We start from the raw sequence: 20,003 nt of genomic DNA on the forward strand, positions 1-20,003 counted from the left end.
AAGCTTGAACAGTGTAGATCTGTAAATAAAGCTTCTCCTAAACTTATAATTGTGGCTTTTTGGTTGCTTATGTAACCTACTGAAGTCCCCCCTCGATGCGATTGAGAAAAATATCCATGTTTCAATCTTTATATACTATAATAACTAGCTTCCTCTAACGACGCCATCATGAACACGATTCACAAGTCACAATGGTCCCATGCCAAACATTGACTGCAAAAAAAAAGATGGACTCTCATCCATTGGTGAAAAGTGAAGCCCCCAGTGACCCCGATACGGCACAGAAATCAGGCGCTGACGTCTGATTTCGAAATCAGTCCTGCACAGTGGTGAGCAGGAAGAAAAGCCGTGAAATTAAGGCCCCGCCCTCGCAAAATGCACATATCACAGCTGTCAATCATGACGTCACACCAACGTTTTTATATAATTAAATAACTAACTAAAAACAAACTTATTTTAAAAACAAACACTTGAATTTACACCAGCGTGATAAAAACTACAGTAAATGACAGAAACCAGCTTCAGAAAAAAAGATATGAAGTGTAATTAAAGGTGCAGTGTGTAATTTTTAGAAGAATCTCTTGACAGAAATGCCAAATAATATACAAAACTATATGATCAGGGGTGTATAAAGACCTTTTTATAATGAACCGTTATGTTTTTATTACCTGAGAATGAGACGTTTTTATCTACATACACAGAGGGTCCCCTTATGTGGAAGTCGCCATTTTGTGCCGCCATGTTTTCTACAGAAGCCCTTAACGGACAAACTTTTTTACTAAGTTGTCTCCGTCAATTACATGTTTTTCCGGTGGCGGCTACCGTAGCTTCTCTATGCGTTTCAAAATGAGGGGTGGGCAGTGGACTGAGCCGTTGGTTGCAATTCGCAACCTCACCACTGGATGCCGCTAAACTTTACACACTGCACCTTTAAATTGTTTAATTGGTCTCAAGTCCCATTGAATAACATAGGGGAGGCGGGGTTTATGACCTATACTAGTACCAGCCACAGGTGGGTGATCGAGACGTTTTGGGTTCACTTTTCAGGGCTTGTGCGGCACGTTTGATGCCAACCAATGCTCACTACATCAAAACTCTCCTGTGAATCCAAGATGGCGTCGTAACCGAAAGCTAGTTATTATAGTTTATAAAGTTTGAAATATGGCTATTGTTTGACAAAATCTAATCGATTACCCGCAGAAGACCTTTATTAACCCCTTGGAGCCGTGTGGATTACCTCTGTGAAGGACAAATGCACTTTTTGGGGTTTATAGTCAGAAATTGTTCCCTGATCCCTGTTTCCTATAAAGCTTGGAAGAGCAAGGACCTTTACTAATGGTGATTTTACATTGCATAGTACCCCACGGTTTGGTTTGGGTCAGGTTGGGTCAGCTCATCTCACTTTGGCTTGGTTAGCTTTTCCATCGAGTTTAGTAACACTTCGCAGCGGAAGGGATTATAGGCGTGTCTTTATATTTGCACATCATACAAGTGAGTGTTGTTGTACATTCCCATACATTTGTTTATTTGTTTATGTCTTAACATAGAGGTATAGGTAGGCGGCTGCTTGGGGCCCCCTACCAGCGGTCATAGTAGGGGGCCCCCAACAACCTAAAAAATAAATAAATAAATAAGACCCTTATCATCATGAACACTTCAAAAGCATGGTAAATTGTATTAATATTCTTAAGAAATAAGATGAAACTTTGAAGTAGTAGTTAAAATGTCCAGTTCATGTTTATCTGTCACTACAATAATGAGGTTTGGTGAGTCAACCGCCTAGTTCTGCTAGTAATAGCCCTAGCCCTACAATGAAAAAAATTATTTTGTGGTGAAGTAAATAACATTACTACAAGAAAAAATAATTTAACCCTTATGTTATGTTGGGGATGTTTTCGTCCATGAGGTGCTTTTGAGTCTTAAATTGGCCACAACTTTCTCTGTGTTTCAGCAAATGGAATGATTTTTGGTGACAAATCTTATTATGATGCATATTTTGGCAAAATGCTTTGAAATTTTTTCAAAAACTCAACAATAAATGATTGGCAAATTCACAACCCTTTCGTTGTGTTTGTGATGAAAACATCCACTAAATTAAACTGCTGGAAAAATCACCTCAAAATGTCCCCACGAGGTCACAAATTTACTGGTATTCCTCTTTTAAAGATCATATAGGGGGGCCCCATACATACCTTCGCCTTAGGCCCCCAATTTGCTAAATCCGCCACTGAGTCCACCACAAAATTAAAATTGGCCAGCAAAATACATGTATGCACAACGCGTTTATCACTACCTCTGCGTTTATCACTACCATAAGTTGCATGTAATCATATGCGAACGTGCACCTCGCAAATGTGCCTCCACAAACTGCAAGTTTGGAAAAAACTGTTATGGTGTTCCTGATTCTCAACCTGTGAATGTTTTTTATCGCTAAAAGGAAAAAGCAAAGCACAGATGACAATATGTTTACTCGAGACAGCGCGAGCTAGCATGAAGGTAAAGCTAATCTTTACATTATAGCAATGATGCTGGTAGTGACGATTCTCTTAGACCAATCAGTGATCTACACTGTTTTCGCATCACGTTTTGGTATCAACTCGGGTCACTTGTAGGGCTGCAACAACGAATCGTTTAAATCGATAAAAATCGATTACTAAAAGAGTTTGCAAAGAATTTCATAATCGATTCGTTGTGTCGCGTGACGCAGAGAAGTTTAAAAAAAAAGAAAAACTTCAGTTAAGCCCGGAGCGGAGTGAACACACTCGCGCTATTTTATTATTATTGTAACAGCTCAGGGATGTTCAAGGAGCAACATGTTTGAGCAACAAGATTTTAGTTTTGTTTTGAATAAGGGGTTGGAAATGAATGCTTTTCTTGTTTTTTATCCGATTCATCGATCAATCGAAAAAATAATAATCGACAGATTAATCAATTATTAAAATAACCGTTAGTCGCTTGGAACCCCAACCGAGGTAGTACTAAAAAAAGTATCGGGTACTACGTACTGCACCCGGTGGAAAAGCCCCAAAAGTAAGCTGACCCGACCCAAACCATACCAAACCGTGGGGTACTATGGAATGGAAAAGCCATAAATAACTACAAATGTGTTTGTCTGAAAGATGATGGATGTGTGTATCTCGAATTGCTTGAGGGTGAGTAAAATTTGGCTGGAGTATCACTTTAACAAATGAAACTGATATGGTTACATACATTTTGTCCAGGAGCTCCAGGTTGTCCTTGGCTGCCCCTCTCGCCCTGAAATAAATGATGTGTTGACAGAATATATCAGAATATAACCGTAACAATGCTCGATCAGATCTGTTATACTTCTATGTATTGTGAATCTCAGTCTATGATGGTGAACTACACATCTTGTGTTGTGGATGCTTGGTCCTTATTTGCTGATGTACCCATTTGCTGATTTATATAAGAACAGCTACTATGTTTTCCTGGTAAAAACTTGCCTATTCTCATCTACTGCAGTACTTAGACCAGCATAAACCGGCCCAGCTAGACATGCGTGCGTTACAGTAGCTGTTGATCAGCTGTGCGAAAGCTGTTGTGTGACACTTTGATGGTTACAATTTTAGATTGCATGCATGAGCTTTGTAGTTCAGAATTCCTGTGAGAAAAAACTGTTTTGTTTTTTGCATTTTAACACCTTTTAACTTCCTCTTTCCTCTCTCTCACCCTCTCGTTCTTTTTTCCATCAAGACAGACTGAGAAAAAAGGTCACAAATACGTCAGTAAGCAGTCACAATACCTGACTTCCCTTTGGTCCGATTGAGCCTTCATCACCCTGCAAAAATAATCCGAGATCAAGTCATTGAACGTTGCAGAAACATGAACTCAAAGGGCATCATTATCCTAACATGTTTTATTGTAAGGTTCGTGAGTTTTTACCTTATGACCCTTAAATCCTGGTAGACCTCTAATGCCAGGTGGACCTTGAATGCCTGGCTCTCCGTCTAAACCCTGTAGATGTACACAAACACACCGAATCAGGCGTGAACTCACTAAACGGTCACTTTTGCGTGCATTACCACAAAAAAAAGGTGATCTTTGGGAGAACTGTGCCTTTTAAACTCAACTCCGCTTGAAGTGCTTACCAAGCAGTGTTTAGCAAAAGCAGAATGCAATGACATGAAATGGTTAATCTGTCACATCTCTGCACTCATCTCTTCTGCATCAAAGGGGTTGACTGTTATCTCACAATGGTAAGACGAATCAAAGAATATTTTTAAATGTTTTTCAGATCGTGACAGAGGTAGACGTGACTACATGAGTGCATCTTATCTTAGATGTTTATATACAGGATTTCCCCCTCCTGCACAACACTCACTTTAGCACCCGGCAGTCCAGAAAGGCCATCGTGTCCACGTAACCCAGAATTTCCCTGTGAATAAAAATAAAAGTTTAATCTATTTTATTCAAAGTACAAATGGCACTCAAAGGTCCAAATTGCTGTTTCAAAGGGCTCTAAAAGATCCCAATTGAAGCATAAGGGTACTTTTTAACCACAACTTCACGTCTTGCACTAACCTTGTGATGACCCTGCGCGACCTTACACATTGCCTAATAACGTAGGATGTATATGAAACTACCGCACAGTGTTTACAAGTGTGGAGAAAGAGGAGCGTTCAGACATTGTTGTATGTGGAATGATACTAATTAATGTCTTTGTGTCAGTTTATTGTTTAAAATGGCCCGCACTTGTACATTTCACATATGTAACATGTGACCTTTCAACAGGATTACGTAATACGTAACTGCATGGAAACAGGACTGTAACATAGTGCTACATATTACATAGTTATTACATAGGACCTACCACCTAAGATATAGCATAGTATACATACGCCACTGTGAGTTATATTTAATATTAAATACGATGCATTGTTGTCTATAACTTATATTGTGCATTCATTTGTAAGTACAGTATAATGTTTCTTGTTAGTTACAGTAGACCTACACTATAAGTATGTATATGTTATTACCCAGTAATTATGTAAGGAATAATTGACGACGGCCATTGAATGTAAAGAAAATAATACACACCTAAGGTGCAATGTGGCACGACGCGAAGCGAAGTGTGCATTATTTTCAAATAATTCAAAGGACCGGAGTCAATTATTCCTCTTATACCACGGTTACAACAAACATTGCTCTGGTGCCTACTTTTAAAACATTTGACAAGTTAGGTGTGCGGTTTACAGAAATTAATGCATACCCACGGAACATTGCTCAGCCAATCAGAATACAGCATTCAACAGACCCGTGGTATAACTAGAGTTACATAATAATTACCAAGTATGTACCAATGGTAAGTACAGTAATGATACCATTTAATTACCATGTAGATACTCAAAATTAAGTACCACACATTTGTCTATAAGTACAACATATTTACCGTATGTGTACAAGGTAAGTACACGTACTGTAAAATAAAGTGCTACCATGATGTTTTAGTGGTGTGAATTAATATTATTGCTGCAGCATTGTGCATGTTGTGTTTTTTATATTTCTAAGATTGGTAAATTTTATATACTCTTGGGTAGTTTAATCTGCATCAGTGTGTTATATTTTCTAAAATAAAATAAAATCTGGCTCCATATTTATTTTTAAAAGTCTGATAGGTCTCAGCTGTTGTGTCCCTGTAGTGGGCAGGAACAGCAAGTGACACAACTCCCCCTGTAGGCTAGACCGTCTTTGACTTCAAATTCTGCAGCCATAAGAGCTCATTATAGTTGTGTGTAGGTCCTACGGCATAGCCGTGACGGCGTAGGTTACGTGTCGGTTTTCGACATGCAAACACACATGCAGACAGCTGCTAGTATCCGTGCATGTAACTACAGTAGCAGCGTGACCGTCAATGAAGCAGCAGCTTGACCAGTTTAACACACATGCGAAGAAGAAACAGAAATTTGTTGTGTATGTTTTGTGATGACCAGCATTGATGGAAGTAAATAAACAGCGACTAATGTTGAAGTTTAAGTTAAATCAGTCCTCAACTTGGTCCATCTTTGTTCTCATCGTCGCAAACGGAAATACCTATCACTACATGACGGGAGGGGTTCTGGGGGACCAATCACAGCGCTTGTGGTCCGCATAGAACTAACGCACTGTTACAAATTTTGCGAGGTGCACGTCAGGCTACAAATATCATAGGGCGTAAGACCTTCAACCGTTATACCCTATTGAAGTCCACTATATGGAGAAAACTCCTAAATGTTTTTCTCAAAAAACTTAATTTATTTTCGACTGAAGAAAGAAAGACATTAAAATTTTGGATGACATGGGGGTGAGTAAATGATGTGGATTTTTTTATGAAAGTGGAGTCATCCTTTAAGTATTAAGTTATTTAAACTGTACAGTACAGTGTGATACACAATAAACTGCACATATTGAGTTAATGGATTATTTACCTTTGGACCAGCAGGGCCTTCTCTACCCGGCGGGCCAGCTGGGCCTGGCGGTCCCTGAAATGAAAGAAATTGAATTAATTGCATGAAGACAAAATTCAATATAATACTTGTTATATATGAAGAGTTTCGTTGCAAAACGAGATGAATCCGTTTTTAACATTTTTGTCAAAACATGTTTATTATTATGTTATCATGTTATTATTTTGTTTTATGGTGCTACTTAGCTATATTTTTTAAGTTATGAAGGTTTGAATCAAAGCAAACCAACTGCAGTTGAATTTATATTAATTGGTTTTGCAACGAAACTCTTCATATGTTGTCTCCTCTTTTATGAATTGCACACTTGGTCACAAGAAACTGTAAAACTGAAACAGAAAACTGAATCTCAAAATTCTTGTTGGGACAAACTGTAAATTGATAAGGAAACTGTAAGTGGCCATTGCCTGTAAAACAATTCAGCAATGCATTTCACAATTCATTTTCTGTAGAAATTGTGATATACCTGCTGTCCCATTGGTCCGGTAAAACCCGCCGGTCCTGGTGTACCTCGCTCGCCCTGTCAAAATACATTTATCTATTTACTTTTATTCAATTAGTTTCACAGTGCATCCTGGGAACCAAACCCACGCAAACAAAATGTTTGTGTTGTTTTAACCCATGGTTGGATAAATATTGTACACAAACAACAACAAAAAAACGATGCTGGGCATACAATAGGTTTATTTATAACCCAACAGTTGGTTCTGTCTAATATTTACCCAATCATGGGTTAAAACAACACAAGCTTTTATAGAGTGCATCTACCAAGTAACATTCGTTTTTGCTAAGCAACAACCCAAAGCACAAAAATATCACCCAAAACAAAAGTGAATCAGCGCTTTAAAACTGTAATGCATCACAGAAACACACTATTACAATTATTAGGTCATTTTCACTTTACCTGAGGTCCAATAGGGCCCATCTCTCCAGGAAGTCCCTGTATACCCTAAAAAGCAATAATTATATAAAAATCAATAATTATTATGAGGTACAGCAATTATTATGAGTGTTTGCCATCAATATTACAACGTTCATATCTGTCTAGATAATCATCGAGGCTTCGGGTAACCGACTTGTTGGAAACCACCCAAAATAACCCCGCATCCATTTTGGATTTGCAATTTTTGACAAGTACCACTTATCATTTCTTCAGAAAATCTAATTTCAGGTTTGACATACTGGCAGTCACTTTATAATATCTATCGCCTGTTTGCTGCCATTTCACTGCCAAGCCATAATATCACCCAAGCAAACTAATTAGTGTTCACGGCTTCTTTTATTAGTGTTGTAATTGCACACGAGTCGTACGCAATGAACGATGAAAGGGAAACATGAGACACACCTACAGATGATAGACCTCCTGATCGGAGCTTTCAGGAATCTCCAAATGTTGTACGTTTTTATTTCAAATGAACCGGATTCATGTGCCATAAACAGGAAGACCAGCCCTGACACCCAAAAAACTACTTGAATGGGTGTTGAAGTGTTCAGTCAAACATCAAATGTTTCTACAAACTGTGCTCAGACATGAAAGAAAGAAGAGAGAGAGAGAGAGAGAGAGAGAGAGAGAGAGAGACATACAGTCAGAAGGATAAATAGAGAGAGCAAGATAGATAGAGAGCGAGTGAGAGAGAGAGATAACAAAATATATAATTTTTTTTCATGATATAATATTAGTCTTAATATTAGTGAAGTTTCAGGTCCAAATTAGGGCTGCAACAACTACTCGATAAAAATGATAATAAAACGAGTTTCATACATCTTCAAACAGGACGAGCTGCGTGTTCAAAGTCAGGCCCATTTTCTTTATATGACACAAGCTGCACATTTAGCAGGCACTTCTTCTCACCACGCGACCAACTTGTTTAAAAGCAAAGCAGCGTTGCCAGGTCCTCAACCTTTCGGCAGAGTTCAGAATCAGGCTACATTAAATTATGGTTCATTAGTTGTTGGTATTTGGGCTGTGAATAGTTATTGGGATGCTTTTGAACTCATTTTATATGGTCACTGGGCTGGTTTTGTTACGCAGATCTGGCAACCCTGAAGGACAACGATGGAAGCAAAGGTCAAATGAATGCTGGTTCATAAAGTTTCATTTTGTCCTTTTGCAGCGATTTTTGTGTGAGCATATCAGTGAACACCCCTGACCACTCGGTGAGTTTCACGTCTTTGTAGACGAGGGTTTGGTGCATTTTGGGAGGGATTGTTCCAGTGCACCTATACAGACATTGTGGAGGTGGGAGGTGAAACATGAAACACCCGAGAGTTCTCGGGCCAGCATCATGTGTCCAGATTTCAGTCAAAATCGTTCTATTTCATCATAAACAATCTGAAAACAGGGCTTTAAGTGTAAAATACTGAACTTGTCCTTTAAGTGAGTTTGTATTTGTTTAATTGTTGTATGTTTCCTAAAAATAGAATTGCACAAACTAAGCATCTGTTTTAAAGTAATCAAGGTTTTTATTACTGTAACAACGCATGAATTTCAATTTTTATATCACAATGGCTTATTTATTTTGTTAATAATTAATAATGTTAATTCTCATCCAGGTCTGAAATTAAAGATTAAAATTAGTTTATTAATTTGTGGCTAAATGTTCTCACCAGCACATCCCTGAAGACTCAATTTGTTTTATTTATATTTATAGTTTTACTATTTAAAAGCCGCACAAACTTTTTTATTTAAGGCTTAAAATATCAAAAAGATTATATTAGTAAAACTGTGTAGTAGTGTGTGGCTTTTGGACCTTTAAAAATACACTTTTACACATGAATACCCTAATTTTGTGCCTTATAATCAGTGAAAAATCTCATTTTTAATATTTATTTATTTTTTAATAAAAAATATATGTATACTTTATCCAATAAGTTGATTAATCAAAAAATAATCGCCTGATTAATCAAAAAATAATGGAAATAATCGCTAGTTGCAGCCCCAGTCCAAATACCCTATAGAGCCTTTCAAAGTTGGTACACATTGTGACGTATATGTGTGGGCGGAGCTTAGCTGGCGGCAGAAAGAGCCACAGAGGCAATGTTGACAAGCTTAAGATTTAGGAGAGTTTATTAAACATGGATGCAGAAGAAGGTTAAGAACTGTCAAAATATGTAGTCACTGATTCTGCGGGACCGTGACAGCTATTTTTGTAAATTAACGCGATTTTAACCAGGTTTTGGATATTTCCTAGACAACATATGAATTACTTTCAGGTGGTTTGGGGAATTTTGTCAAGGCTTACTGTCTTAGGCAACCTATCGCTGGGATAGCTATGATTGCCAATGTGGATTATTTTAAGAGATCATTCAAAGGATGGCACACACATCTATCGCTATATGTTTGTTTAACATTTAAGCTAAACAATATCGCGATTGGCGACTTTTCACCTATAAAACAGAAACTGGCTGATTTGTACTAGATAAAACCAACACACCAGTACATATGCATAGATTATTTTACCTGATATGAAGTGTGCACTGCAAACACAAGCATTATTTTTGATCGATCCCGTCCAGTCCATATTGCATTCAACCACAATTGTCTTGATTTCTGTGAAGGATGTCTGCCGAAAACTTTAGTTTTGAACCAAAAGTGCTGTTCCTTCTATTCTGGCGGCCAAAAACACAACAAGGTGAGATTTAAAAGTCAAACCTCGAACTTTTAGCGCGTGGGAGATTAAGGGGTCTATATATTAGAGGTTTATCAAACTGTGGGTCGGGACACTTGTGGAATAAAGTGGGTCGCACAAATTCTGTAGCAGCGAATGACAAAAAAGAGTTTAGTCTAGCTAATGCCAAGTAATGACATAATTTATATACTATAGACCGTTTCATTGGACGCACGTGCAGTGACGCGATACCCGTCTGGTCCGAACTTTACTTCCGGTTTCGTTTTTTTTTAATGGTCTGACTAGTTGCTAAACTAAACTCTTGAACAAATACCTCGTCGAAAATAACAACTGTTTTGGTTTCCTAGCTAATCTACATGTTGTTTATTTTGCTTGTTATTTAAATAAACTACATTTAAAGGACTTTGTTATTATTTATTCTTAGCAGAGTTTACCGGAAGTTACGTGTTGACCTTGAAAGCCGCTTGTTTATTTTGTTACTGCTGAAACCGTCTATAAGGTATTTTGATATTGCAATTAAAGGCCGGGTGCATGCTCTCTGAAAGCCAATGTTGACATTAAAAATCACCTAAACATACACGCCCCTACCCCAACAGAATCTGGCCCTTCTTTTGATAGACCCGCCCCACACATACGCAACCCAGGCAATGATGTCAGTTAGTAGACACGCTCCTTACTGCTGATTGGCTACAAGTGTGTTTTGGTACTCAATCCAACTCCCTTTTCCAAAGTGTTTTTCAAAAATCATGCACACCGCCTTTAAACTTACATTTAATTTATAAAATGACAAATAAAATAAAAACTACTCAATTGTAAGAGAGAGAGAGAGAGAGAGAGAGAGAAACGTAAAAAAAGAGAAAGGAAGTAGAGGAAAGCTGACCTCTCTAGTGAGTGTGTTTAAGCATTGACATTATAAAATCGGTTCCTAGAAATACCACCATCCCCACCTGCCATGTGTGCACGTTTAACCAAATAAAAACGATTCTGCAGGAAAGGGAACATTCAGAGGTTCACCACCAACTCTAAAAGAGAGGGAGGTCTCTATTAAACTCCTCTATTAATCATAACATCAGGCAGACGTCTACCTAAATGTTTCCGTAGCATCTGGACGTCTAAAAACAGAATCTGCTGCTTGCCAAAATGTCCCCGCAAAGGGGAGCGCTTCCTATATGAATCCTACATATCAAACCAAGTCGACAACGTGCAAATATTTACACTGAGACCTCAACCACATCACTTCACGTCGTAAGCCGAAATAGTAATTTAAACTGACTTTAATCGGTGGCACAAGTCATTTCCTTTTAACTTGACACGACATCTATCATATTCATCTCTTAGCCTAGCGGTTAGAGAGTCGGGCTTGTAACCCGGTTCGAGTCTCATGGAGGTGCAGGCACCCCCTGGATGTGTGTGTTCACTGCTCACAGGGATGGGTTAAATGCAGAAGTCACATTTCACAAACATGTCAATTTCATCTCTTATAATCTACTGTGTATGTTGCTCAAGCTAATAAGACATAAACGTGCTACTGTGGAGTTGACAGTAGATGTGTTGTCTTGTCACAGGAAATGATTCATTGAATCTTTAAAGTAAATTTGAGCAGTTCTTGCCAACACATTGCTGGGACGTAAGTTAATGGGTGGTTGCAAAGAATTGTGGTTTGGATAGGCGTTTTGCAATGCGTTTGCTAAGGTTGGGACTTTACTACTGCCTGTACTGACCAAGTCAAAAGTGTTTGCAACCAAGTTTCAATCCCATAAACCCTTGCCCAAAAGACCAATCACTTAAAAAACTATTAGCACAACATCGTCATCACGTCTGTAGCACAAACAATTTAATTACACACTAAACCAGAGAAAGTGTAGGCCAGAACAAAATCCCAAGGAAGGGCAACAGGCAACACACACCCAACAGTTTAAAGGTGCAGTATGTAGATTCAGGGCTCCAGACTGCCACCAAATGTTGGCATTTTGCCTTCAAAATTTAAGAGTTTGCCACTGAATTTTACATCTAGTCGCACATGTGCGACCAGTAAATTTGACCTTTTTTGTGATTTGAAACAGCACATTACAGTTTCTGCATCTATCATTTAAAGGTGCAGTGTGTAGATTTTAGCGGCATCTAGTGGTGAGGTTCCAAATTGCAACCAAAAGCTCAGTTCACAGCTCACCCCTTGCTTTTAAAATGCATAGAGAAGCTACGGTAGCCACCACCAGACAAACATGACAACGTAATAAAAAAGTTTGTCTATTAAGAGCTTCTGTAGAAACATGGTGGCACAAAATGGTGACTTCCATGTAAGGGGACCCTCTGTGTATGTAGATAAAAACGTCTCATTCTAAAGTAATAAAAACATAACGGTTCATTATGAAAGGTCTTTATACACCCCTGATAATAAAGTTTTGTATATTATTTTGCATTTCTGTCAAGAGATCCTTCTAAAAATTACACACTGCACCTTTAAGTATTTATTAGTAATACAGTGGAAACGAGTAGAAATGTGAATATTTGGTTAGCATGTTGATTTAAGGTGTGTGCCCCTAAATTTTCTGGTTGCTCCCCTAAAATTTTCAGTTGGGGGACACTGTGCTCCTAGTAAAAAAGTTAGTCTGGAGCCCTGAGATTTTAGCGGCATCTAGTGGTAAGATTGTAAATTGCAACCAACGGCTCAGTCCACCACTCACCCATCCCTTTCAAAAAAACATATAGCAAAGCTACAATAGCCACCACAAGACAAACACGTCATCATCTGAGACAACGTAGGGATGAAACGCGCTCTGTAGTGCAGTTTGTCCATTTAGGGCTACTGTAGAAACATAACAGCCCAAAATGTTAATGTAAAACCATTGTATGTAAAAGCAATACAGTTCATTATGTAAGGTCTTTATACACCACTGATAATATAGTTATGTATCTTATATTGCATTTCTGTCAATAGATACTTCTAAAAGTCCCACATTGCACCTTTAAATACACATTCAGTGCCCTTTCCAGCCAATTCACCAGACAAGACGTTTAATATTTCAAATGATGGGCTAATAATAATAGTGACACATGCAATACAGATCAAAGTAAGAGCGCAATCCTACAAAAGATGCAACACATTTAGCAATCCGGCCTATTGCTGTAGATGCAACACCTGTGTAACCACATCCATAAAAGTGCACGATAATCTTTTTATTTGCATGCTTCTCCTGCATTCTCATGCAAACTGAACACTTAAATAAAGAGAGATAAGCTGTTAATATCACACATTGTGCCTAATAACTGTCCCTGTGCAATGTGAAGATGAATTACAGATATTACAGTAATGCAGCATATTGTGCAAAGATGACTATCCAAAACATGGATGATTTACAGTCGTTACACTTTACAATAAGGTTGTTTAGTAAATGCATTAACTAACATGGACAATATAATTCTTCAATTCTTTTTAATGATATTTATTTTCTTAATACAGTGATGGTGCATTAACTAAAATGTTTGATTTAGAAAATGTATTAGTTAATGTTTAAATTAACTGTAGAGGGATTGTTGATTGTTCATGTTAGCTAATGCATTAACTAATCGTTAACAAATACAACCTTACACTGTAAAACCTAACAGTGTAAGTCACTAAACTAAATGAGTTTATTTAACTTATTGTTTTTAAAACAATATGATTAACCATAACTTAATCCGAATAAGTACTACATTAAAAATGAACTTAAACTGAATAAGTATGAATAACTGAAACATCACAGTTCTGTAAGTGAAAAATGTATTAATATATTATGTGTAGGACTAACGTTAACTGACTGTCTGTCTGTCTGTTTGTTCTCAACCAAACAGTCATTCAAGACCTTTTAAAGGTAACGTTACCACATTTACATTTTTTTATACTAATGTTTTTCTGATCTTATGTAACTTAATTCATTTGAGTTAAATCAACTTAAACCATTTAAGGCAATCGGTTTCCTCAAACCATTTTAATAGCTTTATAGTTGTATGAACTAAATAAAATGTATTAAGTGAACTAAAACTATTTGAGTGGTAAGAACTTAAGCAAACTTAATATGTTTGAGTAAAGGTAACTCAAACATTTTTAGTCATATGCACTTATAATTTACAGTTTACAGTACTCATATGTATGAGTTTTAAAACTTAAATGGTTTAAGGCAATCGGTTTCCTCAAACGGTTTAAGTTGAGTAAACTTATCGGGTTTTACAGTGTATTGTAAACTGTTACCTTTGCAGTATTAAACATTTAAATATTTTAAGAGACAGATGTGTGCCTTATGAAGCATTTCAAGAGTCTATGAATCTAAAGGTTACATATAACACAGAGATAAGCAGCATGCACAGTTTGATAACTTCACCATCCGGTAGGTACAGCTGTTTAAAAAAGAAACAATTGATCTATTTACACTATATGAAAAACTTAAGGATTTTAGGAGACTTCTTTAAAGTTTCTGAGGTGTTTTAAAACAAAACTCCATCTGTTGGGTTACAAAAGCAGTCCTTTTCCATACTGCTGCAGTGTACATGGATCTGTCATTAAACATCATGATTTTAAATTTAGACTCTGAGTAGAGCAGAATCAGAATGAAGACTGTATATAATGTACACCAATGTTTGAATACAGTAGATGTCTGGTTCTGTGTTTTTAATGACCTTAAAACCTTGAATTCACTTTAAATGAACTTTTAACTTTTATTAAACGCATCCTAGATTGGGATGAAAAGAAGATTATCTAGCAAACGCTGGTGTTTTGACATTCTGCGCTACCTCACATTGTAATGCTCGAGGGTTTGTGGTTAGGGTTTTTCCCCTGGGTTTCCATCCAAACGTGAAGTGATCTTTATAGAATTCGCAAATAAAGAAAAACAAAGAAATGTGAATTAGGCGTGTTTCCATCAAGTTGTTTGAGCGAATGACGTGGTATTGGTAACCTAGTAACCAACAATAAATAAAACAAGGCACGTTTCCAAAATGGAGATAGGACTGCATTAAGTTATAAATTTACTAGTAGTGCAGCTTATAATTGCCAAACTGAATGCTGTGCACAGAAGAAGGAATGCAGATTTTTTGATGCAGGCACGAGCAGCAAGGGCATTGAAATAACTTCGAGCCATATATATGGTAAAGACAATAACAGCTGACACAGCTAGATGATCAGTCACGTGGGTTTAATGTTTGCTATGTCTGAATTTATTTGGCAAATGCGTTTCCATCTCCTATTATTCGCATTTACTCTTTTCGTAATGAATTAAAAACCACCTAAGCGAGCGTAAATCTTTTTTTTATTCTAAATTTGGCTTGTTTCTTATGCAAAAGGTAAAAGTAATGCGGAACGAAAGTAACAAAGTAATTTCTCAGAGCCTTGACTACATTTGCATTTCAAAAAATGACAGCATCTTTAGTACGCAACCCTTGACAGAGCTGACAAATATCTTTGTATTTCATCACCGTTTTGCACGTGTAGATCCAGAAAGCTGTTTTTGACCATGATAAGTAAATTCCTAAAGAGGTAATTTGATTCTTTTTAGTGTTGTGTTTCATGTGTTAAAGTACTGATCAATCTACAGGTTAATTAGTGACTTAACACATCCTGAAGTTTGAGTTTTTCAAAATAAAAGTAAATCTGATTTAAATGTCAGGAGTTCCTGTCGGGATGAAAGTAACACTTGTTACTTTTGTCCCGCTGTTAATACTGTTGCATTATGTAGAAGATTTATATTATTCTAATTTAACTTAAGTTTTGCATGCTGTTGAAAAAATCTATCTTGTTCTGTTGTGTAACTTTTGACCCACTTGTGTGTTACTTTCGTCCTAGCTGACAGGGTGAAAAGTAACAAAGCGCTACTTATGTTAAAAGTAAAACGTTGTTTTTACATTTGATCAGAATCTCACCTGGTATTAATAGACCACACTTGTGAATTATTAACCACAGCAAAAATATATCTCTGTTTAATACATTAGCTTTAAAAATTACTTATGCCCCTGCTCTCCCCTACTTCAAAATGCACATAAAATCAGTGTGATGGAAAACCAGACAACATCAGTGCCAACATTACCCATGACATCTGAAATCATGACAGCTAAAATGACAGACACTATAAAAATGTCTGGGTTATATTTTACCCATGTTGGGTAAATATTGGACAAACCACATGCTGGGTTAAAAATGACCCAATGTTGGGTTGTTGTTATGCAACCATGAATTATAATAACCCAACAGTTGGGTTAAAACAACCCAGCATTGGGTCAATTAACCCAGCAGTGTGTTCTATCCAATATTTACTCATTATGGGTCAAAAATAACCCAGACATTTTAAGAGTGCAGTAAAAAGAAACTTTTACTATATTTAAACTGGTAATCCATATTCTCAAAGCAACATGATCTCACAGAAATTTGTGTTATAGTCACGAAAAATGTTTATTAATTTATTTGTGTCAGGACTCTGCAACGAGAATCTTGTTTTATATTTATGTTTTATAGTGATGGCAGGGTTCTGACAGTCTCTTGTTTCATGTGGAGGCTCATGCCATGTTTATTGTGGCATGTGCCTCTGGTGTCTTGTCTCTAGTCCCTGCCCCCCTTGTTCTCCCTGTTAATTATTCATTTTTAGTTCATCCTTCGCACCTGTGTTGCCCTCGTTTAGTTCCCCTATTTAATCTCCTCTTGTCTCTTGTCTTGTGCTGGTTCATTGTGTTCATTCGCTGTCTGTCATGCTGTTCTTCAGTTTAGTTTTTAGTCTTGTTAATCAAGTTGTGTCTGTATTTTGTATATCATGTTTTATTTAGTTTTGCCCCGTCGTGGGCTTTTTGTTTCATGCTTAAAGTAATAAATGTTCTATGTTCACTCCCCGATATCGTTTGTGTTTGGGTTCATTCGACCTCTGTTCCTGACAATTCGTGTCCATGGCACGCAATTCAGATTTTTTCATGTCTTGAGCACAAATGTCTTATTTGTGTCACTCAGCACGAATGTATAAAAAATAGTTTTTCGTGTCCGTGGCACGATTTTCTTTTTCGTGTCATTTTATGTATTGTTTTCTCTTTTTTTCTATTTTTAAAATCATTGTCACTTGGGGTTAGATTTGGGGTTTGGTTTAGGATGTACTTTTATGTATAGATTTCTACATGTATTTCTTCCGCTTTTAAAACTATTCTCACTTGAATTGGGGTTAGATTTGGGGTTTGGGTTAGGATGTCTAAAAATGTAACAGAAAGTGATACTAATCCCAACCCCAAGCAACAATGGTAAGAAAATAAGAAAAATTATGAGAAAACAATACATAAAATGACACAAAAAAGATGGTCCTGCCAAGGACATGAGAAACTATTTATAGAAAAAAGAAGTTTTTAAAAATATACATACATAGATACAGGTCATTGAAATCTTACTTGAATCTATTTTATTTAAGAAGTTTTCTGGAAAAATCCATGTTATTCCCTGTATAGTGTAGGATAATATCATAAAAATTCTAGACTTTTTAAGCACACGTGCTAAACTGTTCGCTTTAAATGCTTATATCCTCTGTATGCGAATGTTGATTCATACCAAAATGCTTTTTTGCATAGTTGTGTTTGACACATGAAAATGTCTTGGGTTACATATGTAACTGTTGCTCCTTGAGAAGGGAACGAGACGCTGCGTCTCCCTTGTCATACTTCCTGCATCCCTGTAACGCCATCTTTGGCAATATTTCAGATAGCGATATACTTCTTGGCTCCCGCGTCACCCTGTCTTTGTCGTTAAGCCTCACCATTGGTTGAATTTGATATACATATTCAGACGCACTTACCCCTGGAGGCGTCCTCAAAGTGTCACCGTAGTGACCCAGCGCGAGTTCCCTCGAAAGGGAACTGTAACAATGTATCTTAAAAGGTAAAACGATGTAACCTTGATTTCACTTAAAATGTGCCCCCACATTTAGTCCTTGAATTTGAGGATATTGGACCTGGAAAGTCCTTGAAAGGTCCTTGAATTAAAAGTTAACTAAAGTGTGGAAACCCTGACTATAACACGAGTTGTGGTGAGATCAGTCTGTCTCAAAGTACCCAATCTGGAGGATTGACAGACATTCAGTATGTTTTACTGACATCTGCTGCTCAAAGCCATGTAATGCATTGAATAAAAAGGATCCAGATGTATCTATGACCTCACTATCTGTCATATTAAATGAGTAGGAAACTTTTAACTACTAGCATAAATCATCCGTGTCAACTATTACAAGTTTTTTCAGTGAGGATGTGGGATTATAACTGTGTTGGAATAAATGAACAGGACATAAACATACAAAGATTAAAAGACGGACATGATGATGATGATGATGATAAAATAAACTCACAGGGATTCCTGGTTCTCCGTCAGAACCCGCAGCTCCTTCATCTCCTTTCTCTCCCTTAATGAAAACAAAATGGTAAACAGTTTAAATAAACAAGTGTTTGTGTGTTAATGTGAGCAACATTAAAATGACATTTAGTATCTGAAACGAGAAGAAACTATAAACAGGCATCAATGTAGAAACTGTGAATGAGAAAATTATACAAGGGGCGTTTCCTGGAAAGGGTTTAGGTTAATCCAGGACTAGGCCTTAGTTATATGGTACAGTTATACAAAAATTCTCACAGTGCCTCAAATACAAGGTTACATTTTTGTCGAACTCGCTACAGGGGACGAATCGTAGCACACATCCTAATTGTAAAGTAGGAAATTTGAGACGCTCTGTCATTATAATCTAAACATGCTACACCCAACGGTAAAGACAGCCGTGCTGAAGTTATCTAAAGACTTTTTACTCAGTATCTGAAGTAGTAAATTACAAGCCACACACATGTGGGAAGGCGGGTGAGATCTGTTCGGCGTTTCACTGATGGTGGGCTGTGTGAATTTTAAAATAGTATCTATGTTTCTGGTTACATGTGCATGTAATTTGTGTATGGTAAGACACACACCTGATAGAAAACATGGGGTGTGTTCGAAATATCACACATGCCATACTATATAATAGTGTACTTGTAGCATTACACTTAACAAGAACATATGTTAAGTATATACTTTCTTCTACTATATTGATCTTTTTTAAAACTTGACCTCACATGGTGCATGTTCTTAAAACATGACACGCGGTAATTGTACCCTTTACCGTTCCCCTTCAATTATATGTAGGAGAAGGTCAATTAAAAGGAGTTTGCATGTTTTTTAACCCTTCGCTTGTGATTTTATACATGCATGAAACTTTGATGTAGGTGAAACGTAAACATAAGATATAATCTGAGCACATACGCTCAATCTTTAATGGCTCTCTCCGGTTCTGATGTAAGGCCCGCTTTACAGTCCACATGCACGTGTGCCTTCATGTCATGATTAGAGACTGTTTCCAGAACAGTCAGGGCTGTGGGTAACCCACCCTTATGAGGGACCTTTCTTCAGCCGCACCACATGAAACCAAAAATGGGGTTTAACTAATCAAACCACAGCAAGTTAAGGAAACACAATGTTACCACCACTAGAGCGAGCGATTCTGTCTCGAATCCAAAGTGGGAAGGACCAAAAAAACAAGCAAGCATGATTCCTGAAATATATATGCTGACCATGAGCCTTTATGAATGTTTGGACGGCTGCGCCACTCAATGAGGGTTGCGTTCAGTGGCGAGGCCAGAAATTTTAAACTGAGGATGGATCGAAAACTTTTTAGATCAGCAAAAAAGGCATTTAAGGAAAATAAAATAAGAACAAATCAAGAAATGATAAACATAAGAAAAAAAACAAAGTTACAAATTAAGTAAACTATTTACGGAAATTGAATCAAATGGATAATTACACAGCCTTATTCATTGTATAAATTAAATATAATTCATCTTTTAAAAGCTCCAGAAGTGATTTACTTTTTGTCTTCTGTTGTTTGATTAACACAATGACACA

At 37.1% G+C, this 20,003-nt stretch overlaps 1 protein-coding gene across 1 annotated transcript in view; it reads right to left on the reverse strand.

The window, feature by feature from the left end:
* Positions 1-20,003, reverse strand: part of LOC129441667 (uncharacterized) — a 58,667-nt gene that overhangs the window by 13,119 nt on the left and 25,545 nt on the right. Inside the window, exons 17-24 of the mRNA XM_055201337.2 lie at positions 18,427-18,480; positions 7,366-7,410; positions 6,928-6,981; positions 6,426-6,479; positions 4,343-4,396; positions 3,904-3,975; positions 3,764-3,799; positions 3,211-3,255 (exon numbers count right to left, since the gene is read on the reverse strand). Coding sequence (XP_055057312.2) covers positions 3,211-3,255; positions 3,764-3,799; positions 3,904-3,975; positions 4,343-4,396; positions 6,426-6,479; positions 6,928-6,981; positions 7,366-7,410; positions 18,427-18,480 — 414 coding nt within the window. The remainder of the gene's footprint in view (positions 1-3,210; positions 3,256-3,763; positions 3,800-3,903; positions 3,976-4,342; positions 4,397-6,425; positions 6,480-6,927; positions 6,982-7,365; positions 7,411-18,426; positions 18,481-20,003) is intronic.

Source organism: Misgurnus anguillicaudatus, chromosome 2 (assembly GCF_027580225.2).
Source record: "Misgurnus anguillicaudatus chromosome 2, ASM2758022v2, whole genome shotgun sequence".
Classification (NCBI taxonomy): domain Eukaryota; kingdom Metazoa; phylum Chordata; class Actinopteri; order Cypriniformes; family Cobitidae; genus Misgurnus; species Misgurnus anguillicaudatus.